Genomic DNA, 19925 nt, shown 5'->3' with positions numbered 1-19925 from the left:
GTCAAAAAATCAAATATAACTTTACAGTCGGCCCTCCATATCCACAGTTCCACACCCACAAATTCAACCTACTGTCAAGAGTATAGTATTGTGGTATATATTTATTGAAAAAAAAAACACCAAAATTGAAAAAGACACATGTATCCTAATATTCATTGCAGCACTATTTACAACAGCTAGAACATGGAAGCAACCTAGATGTCCACCAACAGATGTATGGATAGAGAAGTTGTAGTATATATACACAATGGAATATTACACAGCCATAAAAAGGAACACATTTGAGTCAGTTCTAATGAGGTGGATAAATCCACAGACTTCCCTGTAGCTCAAACAGTAAAGAATCTGCCTGCGATGCAGGAGACCAGGGTTCGATCCCTAGGTTGGGAAGTTCTTCTGGAGAAGGGAATGGCAATCCATTCCAGTATTCTTGCCTAGAGAATTCCATGGACAGAGAAGTCTGGTGGGCTACAGTCCATGGGGTGGCAAAGAGTCAGACATGACTGACCAACTAACACACACACACAATGAGGTGGATGAACTTAGAACCTACTATACAGAGTGAAGTGAGTCAGAAAGAGAAAGATAAATACCATATTCTAACACATATATATGGAATCCAGAAAATGGTACTGAAGAATTTATTTACAGGGCAACAGTGGAGAAACAGACATGGAGAACAGACTTATGGACATGGGGTGAGGGGAGGAGAGGGTGAGATGTACGGAAAGAGTAACATGGAAACTTACATTACCATATGTAAAATAGACAGCCAACGGGAATTTGCTGTATGAGTCAGGGAACTCAAACAGGGGCTCTGTAACAACCTAGAGGGGTGGGATGGGGAGGGAGATGGGAGGAAGTTTCAAAAGGGAGGGGATATATGTATACCTATGGCTGATTCATAGTGAGGTTTGACAGAAAACAGCAAAATTCTGTAAAGCAATTATCCTTCAATAAAAAATAAATTAATTAAAAGAGAGTTACAAAAAAAAAATCCATGTATATGTGGACCTGTGTAGCTCAAATCCATGTTGTTCAAGAGTCAACTGTAATCATTTCCCAAGGAAAGAATATATGTGGCTCACAGTATATTTGCAGTTAATATGTGCTGAGTAAATGAACACAGAAAGGGGGAAAAGTTTCCTCAAGTGTTTCTAATGCAAACTAAAGTATAAGAACCGCTGTTTTCTCTAGAAAAATAAACTGAAGTTTAAAAAAAAAAGTCAACTGTAATAAAAAAGATAATAACAAGTGTTGAGAATATGAAGAAATTGGAACCCTCATACACTGCTGGCAGGATGCTGCAACCACTTTAGAAAACAGTCTGACAGTTCCTCAAAAAATTAAACATACAGTAACTATATGACCCACAACTCCACTCCTAAGTATAGACCCAAGTGAAATGAAAAAATATGTCCACACAGAAACTTGTAAACAAATGTTCATAGCAGCATTATTCACAGTAGCCAAAAGGTGGAAACAACAAATGTTCATCAAAGTATGAACGGATAAATAAAATGTAATCTATCCATATAATTAAATATTATTTGGCAATGAAAAGAAGCAAAGTACTGATAGACACTACAACATAGACAGACCTTGACAACACTATGCTAAATGAAAGACGCCAGTCACAAAAGGCCACATACAGCATGATTCCACTTGCAGTGGATCAACACAGTCTGAGATGTACAGGTCCACTTAAACAAGCCTTTCTTTTCATAGCAAATACTACAGTACTACATGATCCATGGTTGGTTGAATCTGCAGATATGGAGGAATACATATATGGAGAGGTGATTAGCAGTTATAGGCAGATATGTGACTGCACGAAGAGTCACACCTAACGCCTGCATTATTCAAAGGTTGACTGTATATGAAATGGCCAGAATAGGCAAATATATAGAGACAGAAAACAGATGAATGACTGCCCACAGCTGGGAGCATAGGCAGCTTGGGGGTGTCAGCAAAGGGTGTGGGATTTCTTTTTAGAGTAATCAAAATGGTCCAAAATTGACTGTGGTGATGATTATAGAAATTTGTGAATGTGCTGAGTCATTTGCATTATATACTTTCAATGGCTAAATTTTATGGTATGTGAATTACATCTCAATAAAACTTAATAAAAACGAATCACAATGATGAGGTGTATACTCTGATAGAGGTGGTGCGAGGCATAGAAGGCAGAGGTCAGGAAAGGCTTCCCAGGATGAATAGGAAGTCATCAGTAATCAGATTGGGTTTATTTTTGGAATTAAATTCTTCACTGGTTTTGAGATTCCAGGGGTAGAGAGGCTGTAGGACAGGAGAGATCTCAGGCGTAGGGAATATCATTCAGATTGTCCAACTCTAAACCTCCAAGTGTGGAGGGACAGGATGCCACGGGATGAGTTAGCAGGGCGGCAGGTGACAGAGCACAGTAGCCTTCGCTCCTGGCCAAATCCTTGGACTATTTTCTGGGAAAAGGAACTGATAAACGCTGAGGAGCAGCAAAAGAACAGCCAAGGATGGGTCTAGAGACAGGACAGCCTGTGTGTTTACGTCAGCTCTGATACATTGTTGTCAAAGTCAACTCAATCTTTTCCTGAATGTTCAGCTTGAAAACTACTGCAGAGAAACCAGTCTAGGACCGTTTCTTCCTGCAAGACACAGCTGACAAAATGGACAATGGAGAATAAAGTAGTTTGATATAAACTAATAAGAGTAATAAGAATAAGCAAAATCATATATAATTAAAATGTCCTGATGTCATAATGAAAAAAAAATAATAATAGCCCCTTATGAGCACAGGCTAGAACCAGAAGCAAAATAATGACCCAACCCAAAAAGATAAACAATCCACTTACCACAGGAACATGGGCATTTGGCTCAAATTCTGTGGAATCAGCATCTGAAGATAAAGAAATGAGTTCAGTAACTCACCAGTAGCTGAAAAATTCTTTAAGTAATAAGAATGCTTTTCACTAAGAGGTTTTTAGAAAATCTCAGACTTACCTTTCAAGTTAAGGCAGTTTCGTGCAAACTCTATGACTGCCAGCTGCATCCCAAGGCAAACTCCTATTTTTAAAAGCACATATACAAAACAAATGAAACTATTTTGTACTGTGTCATATTTTCTGTTCGTTTGCTATCTTCTCCATCTAGAATGCAAGCTCCGAGACAGTATGTTTGCTGCTGTAGCTTCTGCCCTCAGAACAGGCATGGCAGGGGCAGGGAAGGGGTTTGGACGACCCAAACTGAAGTAGGAATAAATAAATGTGAAGTTGGAAAAGGGCAGGAAATGAGAAGGCAAGGTCCAAAAGACAAACCTGCCTACCTCCATATGTATCTCTAGATCGAGGTGTACGTGTGGCCTGCAGGGCTGCCCCAGAGCACCCAACTCCTTCAGAGAATGTCTAACAACACCTCAATTCACAAGGGAGTCTCTGTGGGCTGAGTCTTCACACTCTCTCTTCTCTAGATAGTTTCATGGCCTTAAATGTGGGTTCTGTTTGCAGGCAGCCCCTGCCTGGCAGCAGGCTGGGATCCAAGGAGCGCCCACAGGCAGGCAGGGGAGTGGGAGGTCTGTGCCCAGCTGCTGAGCCCAGAACAGGCCAAACCTTCACTGCAAGGAAACAGCAGCAGCTGGGGGAGCTGGTACCTCCACTGCAGGCTGGAGCATAATGGAGAAGCCAAATGGAACTGAGCAGAGAGAGGAGAGAAAGGGACCTGCATAGGCCCAGGCCTGTTGCCACAGGGATGTACCCCTCGCCCATCTCCACATTCACTGTGGCCCACCAATACTCTCCAATAAACAAATGCCAAGCAGCATTCCAGATGCTTTTACAGATATATCCAAGATACACAGGGATTCAAAGGAGAGAGCAATCAATATACCAAGCATGCCAGAACAAAAGTCAATAAGCGTGAAACAGCTGAGTGCTTTGGAGGAACTTCAGAAAGTCCCACAAAGCTAGGACATAGAGACAGTGTGTTAAAGAGAAAGCTAAAGAGCTACAAACTATTTCTGTACAGTGAAGACTGTCTGAAGAATGCTAATTATGTTTAGACAGAAACTAAACAAGATTACTTCAAAAGAAAACAGTGAAAAAAAAAAAAAGAAAGAAAACAGTGGCCCAGGTGAGCTTACATGGATAAAACAAAGCAAGGTACCAAGGTAAACTACTCCTAGCTTCTCTTTTGAAAATGGATCCCTAGTGGAGAGTGTCTAGGAAGTTAATCAAAGAACAGGCAAGTGGGGGAAATGAACCTGTTGATATTAAGTAAACGGTACCAAAGCCGGTCCACTCAGTTCATAAACCCAGCAGCCCATGCAAGCACAGCATGAAACATGGCCTCTCCCCACTCCCTCTTCCTTCTGGACCCCCAGTTGCAGAGCTGCCTTTTGTCCCATCAGTGTTCTACTACATCCAGTTTCATTGCTAAGGAAGCCATGCTTTCTAATTTGAACAAAAGCATTGAAAACACCCAGCTCTAGTTCTTGACAGAGCTGTCTCTGTAATGTTAGATGATTTTTCTGTATTATCTTTTCTAGAAGGAGTATATACATTTCAATTTAAGCATTTTCTGATTAGAAATAACACTGTGGCATCCTATTGAGATGTTCTCTGCTTGAACTGGTAAAAGATGGAATCAGGTGGGAATCAGAAAAGGTAAGGGCAGGTTTGAACACAGGTTCTTCCTGGCGTGCTGCGATTCATGGAGTCGCAAAGAGTCGGACACGACTGAGCGACTGAACTGAACTCTTCCCAGGCTCTTGCTATACAACCAGACCAGTGGTAAGTTCTTGTAGGTTGACAAATTTTTTTGGTAAAGGGCCAGAGAGTAAAGTTTTCAGGCTTTGCATGCTGTAGGGTCTCAATCTCTGCCACTGTATTGGAAAAACAGCCACAGACAATATGTAAACAAATCTGTGTGGCTGTATTCCAATAAAACTTTATTTACAAAAACGCTGTGAACCAGGTAAGACTTGTAGAATATAGTTTCCAGACCCTGTAGCAAACTATTTGGCACCTGAATGTTGAAATTCGAAATCACACTTTTCACATTAACAAACCCTATTATGTGTTATCCCAAATAGGTATCAAAAATCTAAAAAAACCTCATACTCAGGATTCATAAACGTCAGTTTTACCCAGAAAAGGAATCTTCCTTGACCGTGCCCAAGAAATTGCCTGGAGTTTTCCCAACGTTCCTCTGATTCCAAAGCCTCCTGGCACAAGAACACCACTGCAATCAACACAAGAGGAGGGGAAATTTGACATTATTTTTATTTGTGAAATTCTTGTTTTCAGATCATGTTTATTGATCCCAAATTCAACACTTGGCACAACTGCTAGAGAATATGCTTGGAGTCTATTTTCAAAATTGATTACACAATTTCACATCCTGAACTTTCTTCTTGAAATCCTCCCAATGTTATAAAGCAGTTGTGAATTTCTCACAACTGACCTTGATATATATTTTCTGATAGGTCTATACAGCACATGAGCATAGTAACTAAGAGACTCAATTCAGTTAAAAATGACACTGAAAGAATTATCTGAATAAAAACAGGTTAAGGTTCTTTTAAAAGTACTGTTATAAAAATGTTTTAAGACCTCTTACATAATCAGAAAGAGTTAAACTGGTGAAATATACCTTTTTGATTGCTAATCAAGTTGTGGCACAGGAAAATTTCCTGGCTAGGAGCCACTTCAGAGACTTTCTGGATAAACACTTTCATTTGAAAACATAACAGTTCAAGAGAAAACTGGAGGGTAATGTTACCCTCACAATACAATGCCACCCCCGAGTTTTATTGATTACTTACAAAATAAAACCTTAAATCAAAAGATGTGGAAAAGAAAAAAACGAGAGGAGGGAAGATTGTCATTCTTGCACTATAACTGTATATGGAAAGTCTGTCTCTGCATCTTTCTGTAGCATCAACTCACTTTCCCATCAATATGGTAAAAACTTCCCTCATTTTCCTTCACTGAGCCAGAGTGATTCTAAAATCACTCTCTGTTCCTTCAGGCCTTGCAGTGGCTTCAAGTCTCTAAAGCAGCTCCTAGCCAGGAAATTTTGCTGTGCTACAACTTAGTTAGTAATTAGTGAGGCCTATTTCACCAGTTTACGGAGGAGCCTGGTGGGCTGCAGTTCATGGGGTTGCAAAGGTGGGCTGCAGTTCATGGGGTCAGACACGACTGAGCGACTTCACTTTCACTTTTCACTTTCATGCATTGGAGAAGGAAATGGCAACCCACTCCAGTGTTCTTGCCTGGAGAATCCCAGGGACAGGGGAGCCTGGTGGGCTGCCATCTATGGCGTTGCACAGAGTTGGACACAACTGAAGTGACTTAGCAGCAGCAGCAGCAGCATTTCACCAGTTTACTTTGAAACATGCCATGTTAGTGTTAGTGGCACGTGCAGTGGAGATGGTTTTATTCTGGGAAGGAGAAAGTGAGTTGATGCTATGGAAAAATACAGAGACAGACCTTACATGTACAAAGTTACAATGCAAGAATGACAATCTTCCCTCCTCTTTTGGTTTTGTTTTCTTTTCCACATCTTTTGATTCAAGGTTTTATTTTTTTAAGTAATCAATATAACTCTTGGGGGTGGCATTGTTTTGTGCCATGAAGGGTAACATGACCTTCCAGTTTTCTCTTGAGCTCTCATGTTTTCAAATGAGAGTGTTTATCCAGAATAAAACCATCTCCATTGCATGCGCCACTAATACTAACATGGCATGTTTCAAAGTAAATGCAACGTGAATGTAGCACAAGCACCCAGAATCACAAGTACTCCAAACTATCTTTCAAGTGTACAAAAATTAGTAACTGGGGTAAGTTGAATCATTATGGAAAAATCACAGTAGCATTCTCCTAACTGGTGTAGACAGTCCTTGGTACTTACTCAGCTTTGCAGAGCTTCTGCCAAGCTTCATGGAATTTCACAGGGTCTTCAATTTCAGTAGTCTGCTCCAGATCAATGGAATCTATATACTAAAAACATCCAACAAATGTAAAAATTTCAGAAAAATAAAAACTGGAAAATACTAGAACCATCTAACACACAATTATTCAGTAACTACTTATGCAAACACTGTACAGGTCACTTAGCATAGAAGTCTTGTGGCTCTTACAATCTTTTAGAAAGATTACAAAACCAGCTAAATAGGCACCCACAGCACAGGAAGATAAGAGTTACCATGGGCAAAGAAGAGAACACTGCGGAAGAAAGCAGGACCCACACCAGAGCTAGAGGTGAGCTGGAGAGAAGCAGGGAAGGAACACCTTCATGGAAGCTTTTGGGGGAGGGGATGTCCAAGAAGCTAAGCCCTGGAGCAGATGCAAGCTGAGCGTGTGTGTGTGTGTATGTGTGTCTGTGTGTGTGTAGTTGGGAGGCAGGTGGGAAGGTATACAGGTGGTAAGGTATGCAGGGTGGAGGGGTAGAGAGGGGTGGTGGTGAAAGAAGAGCTTGTATGAAACTGCAGACAAAAGACAGAAGTGGTGACCACTCTGGTGACGCCCAGAGAAGTTCCATGCAGCGACAGAACACTTGAAGCGACTGAAAGGTCTGAAGGAACAGAGAGTGAGTTTAGAAACATTCAGTGAAGGAAATGGAGGGAAGACTGAAAACCAGCTGGGAAACTGCTGCCAAAGTCAGGCAAGATAAACACAGCACAGGCCCATGATTCAAACAAGACTTAGGAGAGGCCACCGTCAATGAATTCTATTACAAGAAAAACAGTTATGACAATTCCTGTGTACATAACAGCCCCTATATACCTGTTATTTTAGTATTTCTGTTATACAAATTACTATCTGAATATATCTTAAGATACAAAATTTTACTTTATAAAATTTGTATTATAACAGATTTTCTATTATTGCTTTCTTTTTTCTATGAGGGCCTGGGGGAGCTGAATGAATAGGAAGAATAGGAAGGGAACAATTCCTTTGAAAGTCAAAAACAAAAAGTGTTTAGAGAAAGAAGCTACAAAGAGATGAGAGAAAATCAGATAGGTCCTAAGCTGGAAATTACTCAATTTCTTGAACAAGTAAGTGTATCTTTTGGTTCATTATATAAAGGTTTTACCATTTACATCAAGATAATAAGGCCTTCCTAAATTGTGATATACCTAGAGAGACTATCATTAAATATACACATTTATATATAGAGAGAAAAGTCTGGAAAGATATGCATCAAACTGGGAACGACAGGTGCAGCAAGAGAAGGATTTCTGGGAGGAAGAATCTTCTGCTTTCTGGATTTTGCATTATGCTTTGCTTAAATTTTATACGCTGAGCATATACTACTTCTGTATCTAACAAAGACAAAGAGTGTACTCAAGCTATATACATATAACTTCACCTCTGCTAGCCACCCCGTGGACTGTAGCCCGCCAGGCTCCTCTGTCCATGGGGATTCTCTAGGCAAGAATATTGGAGTGGGTGGCCATGCCCTCCTCCAGGGGATCTTCCCAAACCAGGGACTGAACCTGCATCTCCTGAAGCTCCTGCATTACAGGCAGATTCTTTACCGCTAAGCCACCAGGGAAGCCCCATTTTTCTATTAAGTAAACACAAAATACTTAAATGAGCATGGAGTATATATGTCCCTGAATGTGCAAAGCCTAATTTCAGAAACTGTGCCTTAAACCTGCATGCAGAAAAAAAGTTGGCATGGCAGACCTGACTGTTATCCTTGGAAAGGCCTGCTTACAAGGTTGGCCCTTGTCTGGCATCTGGAAACTTGGATTTGGGGAGAGTTCCCGCCATAATCAGGCTTCCCTGGTGGGTTAGCAGTAAAGAATTTGCCTGCAATGCAGAAGATGTGGGAGATAGAGGTTTGATACCTGGGATGGTAAGATCCCCTAGAGGAGGAAATGGCAACCCACTCCAATATTTTTGCCTGGAATATCTCATGGACAGAGGAGCCTGGCAGGCTACAGTCCATGAGTTCGCAGTTAGAAATGATGAGAGCATGCACACATGCTCACTATTAACAAGATGTGATAAGAGTGGCTCGCTGTGCCTACAGTGTTGGAAGAAATGATATGACTTACGTAGAGCACCCGCTTTCCTCCTGGGAGTCTGGAATTTTGACACTCTGGAGGTAGAGGGGACCTATGTGACCAGCCCTCAGGAAAAACCTTGGGTGCCAAGCCTCTAATGAGCTTCCCTGGCAGTCAGCACTTCACCAATGCTGCTACAGCTTGTTCCTGGGGGATTCAAGCACATCCTCTGTGATTTCACTGGAGGAGGACCCTTGGAAGCTTAAAGGTGGTTTCCCCGAGACTTCATCTGACTAGCCTTCTCCTCTGCTGATCTGGCTCTGTATCCTATCACTAAAATAAGTTATACTCATGAGTACAGCTGTACGCTCAGTCCTCTGAGTCCTGATGAATCACTGAACTTGGGGGTCCTTCAACACAACCTGCCTCTGCACAACACGAGATTTCACAATAAATGGCTGAAACATGCAGAAGACCAGCAGGGGCTCACCATCAGATTCAACTTGTGGTTGATGGCCAAGGCTGAGTGTTCCAGGGCTTTGAACACGGAGGCATAGCAGTCCCTGAGCTTGGTGTATTTGCCAACCAGGGCAATGGAACATGTTTTCTGTAACCTTTCATACCTGGGAAGGAAAACAAGCTTAAAGGTTATATGCATGTAACATCACATCACAAGCGTAATGACAGCCACTGTTCTTATCCCAAGGCACTTTTTAAAACCTGAGGAACAGACGTGCCTTGAATTTGATGTACTTGACTCAAATTTCCCACCCTACCCCCAAAGAATAAAAATCTGTATTCCAAGATATTTGAAAATCATGAGAAAGCCCAACATTGGCTTATATGAGCAAGCACAGACATAAATCCAAGGAGAAAAAGTTAAAAGCATTACAAATAAGAAATTAAAAAGTCTCCCCATCTCATCAACATGAGCTGTCCTTAAATTCACTTATAAGGTGACACTGTATAAGAAAATGTACTCTCAATAGGAGACAGTACAATATTAACTTTGTAAGGTGACATCATATGAGAAAATGCATTCAAAGTGTCTACATTAAAAATTGTTACATTCCCAGCTGACCCACAAAAGCCAAGTTATTTATGACATTCCTGAAGAATGGTGCTGAGAGAACTATTTAAAATACTATAAGCCACTTACATCATTTTTATGAGAAAATTCCATTCTACATAAGATGCTCAATCACAATTTGCCATTAGAGATACAATCTTTACTGTTGCTTCTGTCAGGAGATCTGTTCAAAGTACATGAAAAACATGTGGTCTAGTACTAAGTATGTGGAAATGTCACTCAGGGCTTGAAGATCTTTTAAGGCTCTGAAGCAAACTCTTCCCCCAAACACCTTAGAAAAATGTTACTGGGATGAGGAACATTCCTCTTTTATATCTATATCTGCAAAGAGTGAAAGAGAAGCATGACGGAAACAGGGTAGGAGGAGGAAAACGCACGAAGAGTAAGAAGTCAAAACTGACAGCAGAGGTGACTTTCTAGGCAGGCGACTGAAGAACGTCAGAGAACGCTGCTAAACCTTTAACTTGCCACTTAATTTTATGTTGCTCTGGAGACTGCCTGCCTGCGCTTCACCTCAGCTATACAAAGGACGTAGGTAACAAAGCAAGTTGGTACCAAGGCAACATTCCAAGATGACGTGATGGGGGAGCACATCCTGTCCCAGAGTTTGGCCCAGGTGAGCACAGCAGTCTGGCTGAGGCTTCAGCCCACTCTCACACCTCCACTGCCAGAGGGATGCAGGGCTGCAGTCAGCATGGCCAGTCCCTCCTTCCACACACCCCTCTCTCCACTCACTTGTGGCTTGTTTTCCCAGGGAATGAGGAGTCACGCAGCAGCCGGGTGGGACAGGGGAGGCCACTGGGCAGCCCAACGTCCGGGGAGATAAGCTAAGCCTACACCCCTGTGCCCTCCTGCACTCTTGAACCTGCAGTCTAGCGCCTCCCTCCCCTCGTGCTCCCCATTCAGCCATCAGCCGGGTATGAGGCCTCTGAGCAGCACTGGACCTCCACGATCAAGGCTGCCCCTTTAACTTCTGTTTGCCTTTTTGTATCTATCTCTCTAGAGCCTGTCCTGAGGGGATGGGGTCTAAAGAATGGACACTTCACACCTTTATGACCAATGAACCAACATCACAGCCAACATGACGCAGAGAGACTATTGCTCAATATTCCCCTTGCTTGAATCCTAAGCTCAATGGTGGCTCAAAAAAACATATGTCCCCCAGAACCTATGAATGTGTCCATATCTGGGTAGGGGGGAACACTTTGCAGACACAATTAAGTTAAGGATCTCCAGATGAGATCATTCTGAATTAGAATGGGCCCTGACTGCAAAGACAAGCAACCTTATAAAAGAGCAAGGAAGAGGACACAAAGGAGAAGGACACGTGGCAAGAAAGAGAGAGAATGGAGTGACACGGCCGTAAGCCAAGAACACCAAGGAAGCTAGCCCACAGAGGCCAGGAGAAACACATAGGGCAAATTCTACCTCATAGCCCCGAAAGGAACCAACCCTGCTCACACCTTGATTTCCTATTTCCAGACTCCACAACTGTGAGAGAACAAATTCCTGTTGGTTTAAGCCACCCATTCTGTGGTAACTTGTTATAGCAGCCACAGGAAACTAGTACAGAAACAAAACTCTGGCTTTAAAAAGCACAGAGGCATAGAGTATAGTTTAGAACTAGTTTTAATACAGAGTTAAAATATTAAAGTTTCTCATGCTTAAAAAGGATCAGCCCCAGGTACCTAGAAAATTCCCACAAAGTGACTGATTCCTTAAGCATTCTGGAGGACAGGGGCTTAACTGTATCACCAGTCACTGGAGCACCTAAGTTCAGAAAATGCACTTCATTCCTGGTTCTACTTACCCCACAAACTCTAAAACGCTTTTTAAATTTTAAAATGAAAGGGCAAAAGAACTTTCAATCTACTAGTTACCTATCAAAGGTCAATGATTTTGTCACCATCAAATCACTTGTTTTATTATGAATTTGCTCATTTAAACACATTTCATGGGTTTCGATAAATCAAAACTATTATGTTTGGAAGCTCAAATTGTCCCATTTCTAACCAGTCAATGCTCTCGGTTACTCAGTCGTGGCTGACTCTTTTTGACACTATGGACTGTAGCCTGCCAGGCTCCTCCGTCCAGGGGATTTTTCTCAGCAAGAATACTGGAGTGGGTTGTCATTTCCTCCTCCAGGGGACCTTCCTGACCCAGGGATCAAACCCTAGTCTCCTGCATCTCCTGCACTGCAGGCAGATTCCTTAATACTGAGCCACCAGGGAAATGGAAAGTGAAAGTCACTCAGTCGTGTCTAACTCTTTGCGACCCCATGGACTATACAGTCCATGGAATTCTCCAGGCCAGAATACTGGAATGGGTTGCCATTTCCTCCTCCAGGGGATCTTCCTGACCCAGGAATCAAACCCTAGTCTCCGGCATCTCCTGCACTGCAGGCTGATTCTTTACCAGCTGAGCCAAAAAGGAAGCCCGAGAATACTGGAATGAGTAGTCCATCTTTTCTTCAGCAGATCTTCCCAACCCAGGAATCGAACCAGGGTCTCCTGTACTGCAGGTGGATTGTTTACCAACTGAGCTATCAGGGAAGCTCCCCCCACCCCAAATATTTTGATTATTGTAACAGACATCAGTAGCCAATAGTGCCTGATGTGAAGTTAAGGCCCACAGTATTTTCTCTCAAAATTGCCACAGCATGGTACTAGCATCCCCTAGTTATATACAGATGGGAGAACAAGCCCAAACAGATTAAGTAATCTGCGTAAACTCACACAGCTAGTGAAAGGAGAAGCTAGGGTCTGAATCTATGGTGCCCGACACCAGAGCTTACATTTTTTAAAATTGAGATATAAGTGATATATAACATTAATTAGTTCCAGTCACACATGATAATTCAATATATTACAAAATGGTAACCACAAGAATTCTAGTTAACATCCATCACCACACAAAGTTATAAATGTTTTTCTTATGATGAGAACTTTTAAGATCCACTCCTCAGCAACACTGAGCCTGCATTTGTAACTACTGAGCCAACTGCCTCTACCTCAGCTACATGAGAAGTGAAGCAGCCAGGAGTCTATGGAGTCATGGCTCATCAACATTTAGTATAAGAAAATAGGCGATGGGGATTTCCTCTGTATACAACATCAAATTAGACAAACCTTGCTGAAATTAATATGATTGTCTTAAAGCTAAAACCTATCAGGGGTTTTTAATACCAACACTGATAGTTCGGAACTGCAGGAGAGAACAACAATGCTGCAGCCAAAACTTCCTATTCAGAAGGATTTCCTTCAAGGAATGTTAGCCAAATCTTAAAAATAAGCAAAACAAAACAAAGCCTATAGCATTTTAAACTGTTTAAAATATTCAGAGACTAAATAATAAATCAAAATGCTTCCAAAACTTTTTTAAATTCTGGAATCCAAGTTCTTTCAATTCACTTTTCTTTAAGTAGAGCAAAATCAAAGGCCCTGCAAATCTTCAGAGTACAGCAAAACACCCTGACAATATGCTAGAGCTTTAGATATTTCCCAAACCAAACATGCCCAAATAAAGCAGACTGCTACATAGTCATCTTCTAAGGTAGACCTCAGTCCTACCCCCAAAGCCAAGAGTTAAGAAAGATTACATTAGTAATTCCTTTCACAGTACCTGTCAGCCATATTTCTCCACTTGGAAAGCAAACTACTTGCAGAATCCCCAATGGGTAGATCCAATCTCTCTTTAAAATATTTAACGATGCCTTGTTCCTCCAAAAGCACAGGCACTCGGTAGGTGGAAGAAACATCATGGATACATATGACCTGATTAATGATGATAAAACACCATATTTAATGGAATGACTCAAATATGCCACAAAAACATACACAAGAATGAGCCAAAACTCAAGAGAGATGGCAGTTTATTTATACTGACAGAAGAAAACCAAGAACCCAGCAACCTAAACAGGAGTCAGAATTAACACAAGGTTAGTTTCATCTAATTACAAAACACTGAAGTCATTATTCTACACCTGGAACCATGGATGCTACGGTAGAATATATATATATATCTCCTGTGCCAGGAACTAGGAACAAAGAATACACACACACATACACACACATATTTTAAACGTTTGAAATTTCTTAAGTTACAGGAATAAGTTTGTTAGGTTAAGAAGGCTGGCACTGAGATGACTTTAGGATTATAGGGGTCACAAGAAAAAGCAAGCTAGTCATTAGAAGGCTGGAACTTTCAGCCACCTGACCACCAGGGAGGGGATGGGAGCTAGAGACCGAGTTCAGTCAGGTGACCAGTGATTTACTCAGTCATGCCCATGAAATGAAACCCCAATAAAAATGGTGAACACCAGGCCTCAGGGGAGCATCCTCGTCTGTGAATATACAAATGTAATGGAAAGGTGGTGCCCTCTAACTCCACAGGAACAAAAGCTCTTGTGCCTGGGACTCTTCTAGACCTTGCCCTATGTGTCTCTTCATCTGGCTGTTCACTTACACCTTTTATAATAAAATAGTAATAAGCAGAGCACTTTTCTGAGTTGTGAGTCATTCTAGAGAATTATCAAATCTGAAGTGGTTACGAGAAGCTTCAACTTTGTAGTCAGCCAGGCAGAAGTGGGGTGGCTTGGAACAATGGAAACCTGTGGCTGGTGTCTGAAGTGCAGGGCAGTGTTATAAAGGCCTACAGAGTCTGATGCTCACTCTAGGTACTGAGCATCTGAGTTGAAGTGCAGGAACCCCAGGGCTGTCAGAGATTTGGTGTTGGAACATGGATGCTTTATATGTCAGTATCCAAGACACATGGCCCAAGGCACCATCTCCTAAGTCTAGGTTTAGACAGTAGACTTAGAACATATACACCTTGTCCTCCAAGTATGGGTATGTGGTTTGTTCGTTCACTCATTTTTTGTTGTAGCTGCTACTATAGTTGCTTTTTTGTCTGCCCTTCATTTGGGTAAATTTATAAGCACACATTGAACACAGTCAAATTACTTACACCTATGAGGGGAGAAAGGCTCTTTTAAATACCAGGTGGTACGGTTGTTTTTCACACCCTAATGAGTTTTCACCATCCTCTCAAGTACAGATAAAGGGCTACTGGCAGGCATTTAAGGGTCTGCCGCATCCTAAATAAAGGCCAAGAAATGTTCTGCAAACTCTTTGTGTTCAGTCTTTCCAAATCCATAGCTATCCAACGAAGGGTTCTTAAGCTGTTTGGACATCGACAACTTGATCTTTAAGACAACTGTGTCTCATCTGTGCATTCCCTGATGCAATTCAAAGTGCCAAGATGTCACTGATATGAGGCTCCATCCCAATTATTAATTAAAATTAAATCTGTGGACAGCCCCAACTCCCAGAAGTGGAAGGCATGGGGTGTGGAGCTATTTACTCATCTATCCACCAGGCCAGAGACATTTTTTCAAATATCATGGTAACAGAGCACATCACAGAGATGCCTGTGACCTTCCATTCCCTCCTCGGCAATCCAAGTGAGAAGAGCTCTAAATGCAAGTTCACGAGGAACTAAGAAATGGGAGAATTAACTCATGTTAAAAAAGGCAATGTGCTGACAGATGTAGACAGCAAACTTATGGTTACTAGAAGGTAAGGCAAGGGTGGGGGCAAGGAAGAGAGATAAATTGGAAAACTGGGATTGACATATACACACAACCAAATATAAAATAGATAATAATAAGAACCTACTGTATAGACAGGAAACTCCATTCAATACTTTGTAATGACCTATATAGAGAAAGAATCTAAAAAATAGTGGATATATGTATATATATAACTGATTCACTTTGCTGTACACCTGAAGCTAACACAACATTGTAACTCAACTGTACTTCAATAAAAAAAATTTTTTAAGCAATGTGCTAAAAAAATGACTAATAAGCTAGCCTGTGGACTGACAAGATATAACATTCTTCAGAATCTATAAAGAAAATAAACTCAGGAATTCCCTGGTGGTCCAGTGGTTAGGACCTGGTGCTTTCACTGCAGTGGCTGAGGTTCAATCCCTGGTCAGGGAACTAAAATCCTGCAAGCCATGCAGCGCAGCCAAAAAAAAAATAAAGAAAGAAAAGAAATTCCACATGGTTGAAAGTTTGGACTGTATCATCTGTTTTCAGAGGTCTTGGCAACCCAACTCTAAAAGCTGTATCCTCCTCCTATTTCAGAAACCAGGTAAAATGTGTGTGATATCCATACCAAGTACTATTTACAAAAAAAAAAAAAATGGCTTGATGACATACAGATACAGACGAGTGCTTTAAATCTGCCATCACATTTTTCAAAGGCATTCAGACTTGTGCACTGACCCTGAAGCATCCGCCAGTGAATATATCAGCCTGACTCCTGAGACTCAAGAAATCTGAGTAGGTGGTTTTTAGGCTTCAGAAAACCTCGATATAATCTGAAGGAAACAAAAGGTTTTTGCCAAACCTCACCCTTTTCCTGAGCATCCATCAAATCACCTTTTAAACTCCAATCCCTTGTGCTTGAGCTTATTACAAACAAGAGACAGAGATAAGTGGATAAAAGAAAAGCCAGTTCTCAGATACACAGGTGGAAAGTCCTACAGAACAGAGGACCTGAACCTACATCACAGTAGTTTTTGTAGCAACGAATTGAACTGAGGCCATTGATGTAATCAGAAGTGACAGTGTGAATGTCACTGTAATGTGTGGTTTGGGGTGAGCTAAGCTGTAACAAGTACAAAAGAGAAATTGAAGTAAAAGCTGTAAGTGTCCTGAAAAGACAAGATAAAGAGACGATAAGCAGGCTTCAAATGGTTCTCTTTCCAGAGGCTGGACTGCAAGTTAAAAAAAAAAAAATCTGCCTGGTTTTGTACCTATAATTAAAATTTAAGAAGTAAAATACACAATCTATTTAAGGAGTCTGTAGTCAAGACTGTTCACTTAAGAGCAAGGGAGCCATAGTTGCATATGAGTCCCCCAAAGCTTTTATAAATGTTGTGAAAAGTAATACGATAATTTAAGAGGTGTAAAACACTGGCATCAGCAGAAGTGCCTGCAAGGCAATCAAATCTAAAGAGCAGCACTAACCTGTTCAGGGTTCACGTGACAAAACATAGAAATCTTTTCCTTCACAGCCATTTCGATGGGCGTTGAACTCCGGCAGACAATCTGTCAAAGTCAGTCATGCACAGGTTAGCAGGCGAGAATTATTGAGCTGTTTACACTGCCATTGGTTTTCAGGAGGAAGCTATGTTAATCTTGCTCCGAGAGACTTGACCGAGTCTTGACTTGACTTTATGGAGACTTGACTTCTCCATCCTTGGCATCCCACTGAGTTACTAGAAATTGGTCTGAGCACTAATACGAGCAAGTGTAACCAAATTCACCACAAATCCACTGGTAAGAAATGTCACAGCATATGTGGTGAACAGACATGAGGCTCACAAATATTACTTCCTAAGACTACAAGAAGAAAGCCAGCCAGGCAAACGCTTCCCTAAAGGGCCAAATGGCAAAAGCTTTAGCTTCTGCAGCCATGCAGTTGCTGCCCTGACTCCTCAATGGTTCTGCCATGGTGCACAGGCAGCTATAACCAAATGTGGACAATGAGTAGCAGAGTGTCACAGCACAACTTCCTTTACAGGCAGCAGGCTTGCAAGCCCTTACTTGCTCACCCTAATCTAGACTACTGGCCATAATTGGATTACTGCTATAAACAAGAAAAGGGCTAACCCGACCTAGCAGGCTCAGAGGGAAATCTCCCAGGTCCCAACTCTCTCCAAAGGACCCAGGGACCACACAAATGACAGGACACTGCACTTGCCCAGATGTCAGTGTGGCCAATCAAATGAGGGCCTGGAGAAGAACAGATGGTCAGTTTAGAAATGTGTGAAGCAATAGTTGATGATGACGGAATAAACCTTCCCCAGGTCCCAGGTACAAAAAGTTCAGTCACTGAAACCATTTGAGAGCTAGGATTCAGATGATGCTACAGGTCAGGAAATGGAGGTCCTAGTGCACAAAACTTACCCACTCTCCTTAACTCACCAGATCGGGAGACAGGCCTAATCCCCTCAGTGCACGGACACTGTTTTGTGTGGGTTTGGTTTTTTGTTCTCCGGTAGCACTGGGCTGAAAAGAAGTGGGTCACTGTCAGTATGCTGGACATCTGGCTCTTCTGGATAATGAATGGCTCCCTGATTTAAAAGGTGGAATAAACAGAGCATCACAGGAAAACCTACAGGAGTTGCTGTCTACATACTTATCTGGAAAACTCACCTGTGGGACAAGGCTAACATGAATATTACAGAAATTCTCTCTTTTTGCTTTAAACTGGAATTGTCTGAACGCTTCCACAAATGGCATTCCTTCAATGTCTCCAATGGTGCCACCCAGCTGGGAATGGGAAAAAAAGACACAAGAGATCATATAGATTCCATGGTATACAGCCTAATAGAACAATTCTTAATACACTAAGCATAAGAACTAAAGTCCCCTGAAAATGGGGGATCACTAAAAGGCTATCAACCCTTCATCTCACCAAGACTGAAACAAACTTTTTTAAAGAAAAGGAGCACTTTAAGAAAAGAGAAGGGAATTTCTAAGCAGATAAAAAGACTCAGAATACACACCACCAGGAGTAAGATCAGTTAGCTTCTACCAGTGGTCCCACTGGAAGGGAGATTTCAAATCCAGTGACAATATGAGAAAGGAGAGAACCATCTGGCTCTGCCCAGTGTGAAATAGCATTCTCTCTCTATCTCTGCATGAACCCACACACACACCCACACATACCCTTCTATGTAGCAGAACAGCCTCCCTGTAATGGTAGTACTACCAGAATTAAATCACTACTATTAAAACATGCTGGCTCTCTGAAACAAATAGTACCAAAAGCCCTGAGAATATTCCTGACAGTGTAATCCTTTGATAAATGTTAACTTAATTTACATTGTACTGCCAATAAAGTTACTTAAGCATTTTACTTTAGACGAAGATAAAATTCACTTTAACCCATTCATCCTCACCACATTTAAATACTCAAAGATTATCACATAGATTTTTAAATTAATTCTTTAGCATTTGAGTATCTACTACAGGCTCAACACTATAAAGAAGCCCCCAGGAAGAATTTAGGACAACCTGCTTGCTCCTGAGGAGCTCAGAAGTGAGCGAGGAAAATAAGGCAGAGCCAAAGAACAATAAGCAAGAATAAAACTGGAGCACTAAGTGGAATGATCTGGATGTTGAGAAAGAAGAGATCTTGGTGGACCCAAGCCCAGAATTCACCACCTTCCCTGGCTTCGAGTACTTGACTGGGTCCAAAATCTACTTGTAGCCCTGACATCTCTTTCCACTGGGCTTTGAAGCCAACTTGTCCTTGATGTCTCAGATGGGTCAGCAAGTATTCAAACTTACCATGTCCCACACTGAACTGATCCCCACAGCCCTGGGCCTGCTTATCTCGGTGCTTCCTCCCTCATTTCAGCAACAGCATCTCTTCCCAGTAACTGGTTCAAGCTAGAGGTCTGGAAATCATTCTCAATGCACCTGCTTTTCCTTATCCAACCCCATCCAGTGAGCTGTACCTCCAAAATATGCTTGCAAACCTCTCCACTGCTATCACCCTAGACACCCAGGCCAACATGACCTTTTGCAGGGATTACTGCAATCATCTAAGCCCAGGGTGGCTGAGATGGCCTGCTGCCTGGTTTTACACAAGAAGCTGTACCAGCACACAGCCCCACCCACTCACACATCGCCTAAGACTGCCTGGGCACTACAAAGGCAAAGTGGAGTAGTTGTGACAGAGACTCTCTCACCTGCAAAACTAAACATACTAGCCCTTTACAAAGTTGGCTGCCCCCAATTTTAAT

General features: G+C 41.8%; 1 protein-coding gene across 6 annotated transcripts in view; it reads right to left on the bottom strand.

The window, feature by feature from the left end:
* The window catches only part of CTPS2 (CTP synthase 2), a 109715-nt gene that overhangs the window by 68656 nt on the left and 21134 nt on the right, over positions 1–19925 (bottom strand). For all 6 annotated transcript variants that reach the window (XM_052663060.1, XM_052663063.1, XM_052663064.1 and 3 more), the window contains exons 5-13: positions 18328–18444; positions 18097–18180; positions 17137–17217; positions 13719–13870; positions 9498–9630; positions 6904–6992; positions 5138–5232; positions 2998–3060; positions 2850–2893 (exon numbers count right to left, since the gene is read on the bottom strand). In XM_052663060.1, coding sequence (XP_052519020.1) covers positions 2850–2893; positions 2998–3060; positions 5138–5232; positions 6904–6992; positions 9498–9630; positions 13719–13870; positions 17137–17217; positions 18097–18180; positions 18328–18444 — 858 coding nt within the window. The remainder of the gene's footprint in view (positions 1–2849; positions 2894–2997; positions 3061–5137; positions 5233–6903; positions 6993–9497; positions 9631–13718; positions 13871–17136; positions 17218–18096; positions 18181–18327; positions 18445–19925) is intronic.

The sequence above is a fragment of the Budorcas taxicolor genome, chromosome X (assembly GCF_023091745.1).
Source record: "Budorcas taxicolor isolate Tak-1 chromosome X, Takin1.1, whole genome shotgun sequence".
Lineage (NCBI taxonomy): Eukaryota > Metazoa > Chordata > Mammalia > Artiodactyla > Bovidae > Budorcas > Budorcas taxicolor.
This window is presented reverse-complemented; position numbering and strand designations above follow the sequence as displayed.